The 3,780-nt window shown below is 42.8% G+C and overlaps 1 gene segment (V, D, J or C); it reads right to left on the minus strand.

The window, feature by feature from the left end:
* Window positions 1-1,967: 1,967 nt before the first annotated feature.
* On the minus strand, window positions 1,968-2,425 carry LOC131923983 (Ig heavy chain V region 3-like). The segment is given in 2 exon segments: window positions 1,968-2,296; window positions 2,380-2,425. Coding segments are annotated over 2 exon segments (375 nt in total).
* Window positions 2,426-3,780: the final 1,355 nt, after the last annotated feature.

Raw genomic sequence — 3,780 nt, forward strand, 5'->3', positions numbered from 1 at the left:
TTGCCAGTCCTCAAGTGGATAACAGCCAAAGCAGCCAAGCTGACATAAGGGCTTGGAATAAAGTTCCTGATGATAACACTCCCTCAGGTATGTTTCCCACTATAGAAGGAAATCTACAGAGCCCTTTGTGACTTTGTCCATCATCTGCAGCAAGCTATAGAGCAGAAGACAGATAATAAAGAAGCTGCTTCCACCTTGTCTTTTTCAATTACATGTTAAAATGCAAACTTTAACTGTAAAAATTTTCATTCTATCGTTGCCAATACCTCTCATACTATTGCTGATTTGATAAAAGCATGTTAAAATGATGGCACAGAGGAGCATTAGGCTCAGATTCTGGCTTGTCCTTGTGGTCTCCTATGTGTTTCAAATGTGGAGGGAAAAAGCCATTTACAGAAATAATATAAACTAAAACTTGCTAATCATGCTCAGTAGAGTAAACATCCCTCTAAAACACCTGCAAATGTAATGCATTTTCACTGGTCCAGTCTATGTGGATAGTGGTGACAAAGAGAATCCAATTTCAGGAAACAGGGGAATGAGCACCCAGGGCTGCTGATGACAGGATCAGGTCTCTACATTCCCAGCTTGGAATCCCACCACTCTGGCCTAAGTGCTGTCTGAGCAGGAGCCCAGCTTGTTGCCAAAGTAGCAGACTCCACACCCTGGGGACCCCACAACATGACACTCAGCTCAATCCCTAATTCTAAAACAATAAGTGATTTGATTACTACTGTCAAAAGCAATTCATGATCAGATGTGTCAATAACTAAAGGCTTTAAATTAGATTTCATAGAAAAGGTTAAAGCAACTACCCCAAAACTATGAACACCCCTTCCAACAAAATGCCTGTGCTTGTATTGAGAAAACAAATTGGACTGTGAAAGGGGCTTTGTGCACATGTTGTTGATTTGTCTTTTACTGGACTGATTCTTATTATAGCTTATTACCAGCTACTACAACAACAGTTCCAGTCCCTTAGTATTAAGATGTATTTATATCATAATGTATTGCTACAGTTTGTTCTATTTTAATTTCTGTTTTTTTTTCATTTTTTTTATTAAGAAATTTTCTACTCACTCCACATACTATCCACAGATCCCACCTCTTCCCTCCTCCCATTCACCAGCTCTCTCTCCCAAGCCACCCGATATCCCCACATCTCCCAAATCAAAGTCTCCCATGGGGAGTCAGCAGAGCCCGGAACATTGAGCCTAGGCAGATCCAAGCCCCTTCCCACTACACCAAGGCTGTGCAAGGGTCACATCACAGGCACCGGATTCCGGAAGCCTGCCCATGCACCAGGGACGGATCCTGATCCCCTTGCCTGGGTGCCCCCCAAACAGTTCCAACCAAACAACTGTCTTCCTCTGTATCCAGAGGGCCTAATCCAGTCCCATGGGGGCTCCACAGCCACCAGTCCATGGTTCATGGGCCTCCACTAATGTGGCCTGTCATCTCTGCATGTCTTCCTGCCAGGACCCAATTGGACTAAGAGGTGAGTCTTTATCCTCACACCGGTACATCCCAACCCTAGGCTTGGGGCCCAGGGCCAAAACCCTGTGCTCCTATACCACCACCCATTGCAGTCCGTGTTTCAGGCCAGTTGGCAGGCAGACCTCCTGCAGACAAGTCAGACTACCACTGTGGCCCGTCAGACCCTGTAACCCAAGCAACACCGCACCCAAATCCCACCCACCCTCTGAGACTATTTTAATTTCTTGAAAAGGAATCATGTCAATGGAGGTGGTCATTGGTAAACAGCTGGTGGAGGTGGGGTGCACTCTAAGGGCATCCTGAGTCAGCATCACCTTATGCCCAGCAGCCCTTTTGAAAAGTTGGCAAAGACCTGTGAGACTGTGAAATGACAGACCAGAATGATTATTTTTGAGCAAGTTTCCAGGATAACCATCTCTGTCATCTTAGTCGCAGGGCAGCTTCCTGCTCCTCCACGGTTTCTAACACACTCAGGATGTGGTTGCAACACTATGTCTTGCACAGTAATAGACCGCAGAGTCCTCAGAGGTCAGGCTGCTGAGCTCCATGTAGGCTGTGCTGGAGGATGTGTCTGCAGTCAGTTTGGCCTTGTCCTTGAACTTCTGATTGTAGTCAGTAACACCAGTCACAGGATTAATATCTCCAATCCACTCCAGGCCCTGTCCTGGCCTCTGTTTCACCCAGTTCATATAGTAGCTAGTGAAGGTGTAGCCAGAAGCCTTGCAGGACAGCTTCACTGAGGCTCCAGGTTTCACCAGCTCAGCCCCAGACTGCTGCAGCTGGACCTGGGAGTGGACACCTGTGGAGAGAAAGGCAGAGTAGATGTCATTGTCACTCCAGTCCCTGTTCCTTCTTCAAGTTTGGAACTGGAAAGCCCCTTACCTGTAGTTACTGACAGGAGGAAGATGATGATCCAGCTCCATCCCATGGTGAGGACCTGTGTGCCCAGTGTAGAGAGGACACTGATCATGTGTTGTTCTGGGTTGTAGGCATTCCAGTATTTATCACCATAGACTCAAGTAATTTGCATATTCATGAGCAGGGTACTTAGATAAGTACCTAGTACAGCTGGAGAAGAAAGTGGTAGAGGATACCTAGGTCAGGCAGCAGGATGCTGAGTGCTAATTCCTAATCCTCTCTGAGGAAATACATAACATGCTCCTTCCTTTAGACCTGTAGAGATGCTGAGAATGTAACATCAGGACCTGAGCTCTCAATAGATTTCAGGCCTGAGAAAGTTGCTCCACTTTGTGAAAAGGTTGTCAGATTGATGTACAGATGGTGGTTGTGATGATGATGATGATGATGATGATGATGATGATGATGATAGTGGTGGGAAATTTAAAACCTGCCAAGTTATGAGAATTTACAACCTCCATTCAGATATATGCAATTAGTATTTGCCTTTCCAATAGATTATACACTAAGAAACTCATCGAAATGTCCAAAAATAAATATACTTCAGAAATATTTGCACAACGATTATTGTAGCAACCTCACAATAACTAAATTATGGAAATAAACTATGTGTCTGTCAACAGACGACTTTATCAAGAAGACATGTTTATATGAACAAAACAACAGAAGTTTTTCTTCAGCAAGGAATTTGGAAATTACATCAGTTATAGAAAAATGAATGCAGCTAGAGATAAACATATTAGTTCAGACCATCTCAGAAACAAAGACATTAAATGATTAGGAGTTTTTAGATATTTCATACTTACATACAACTGGGAATACAAATACATGATGAAGTACAAGTGAAATTGTCTAGTAGAATAAAGGCAAAGAAGGAGGGGAAGGAAAATGAAGGGTAGAGATTATGGGGAAATACGCACTGTACAAAATACACGTGTGTGAAAATTCTAAACATATGTAAAATTGTTATTTTTTACATTTAATAATTTGTATTCCTTGAAATTTTTATCCATGTATAAAATATATTATGATCATATCTACACCCACTATGCCCCACATGTTCCTCTTGGGACCTTCCAATAAGTCTCTCCCAAATTCCTGACCTCTTTTGCTTCATTAACTAATAACACAGTGAGTCCAATCAGTGCTATCTATTTACACATAGGTGGGGTCATTCACTAGTACATAGGGAAACTCCAGTAATCTTCCAAAGAAAATTTATTATATTTTCCTCATGCATCATCAAATGCCAATAGATCCTAAGTTTGGTGTGAGTCCTAGGAGTTTCTCTCCATCCATGTTATAGTTTTAAAAACTGTTACACTATCTTTAGGGGTGAGAACAGGGCAGGAGAGGACATAGGAA

This window comes from Peromyscus eremicus, chromosome 14 (genome assembly GCF_949786415.1).
Source record: "Peromyscus eremicus chromosome 14, PerEre_H2_v1, whole genome shotgun sequence".
Taxonomy (NCBI): Eukaryota; Metazoa; Chordata; class Mammalia; order Rodentia; family Cricetidae; genus Peromyscus; species Peromyscus eremicus.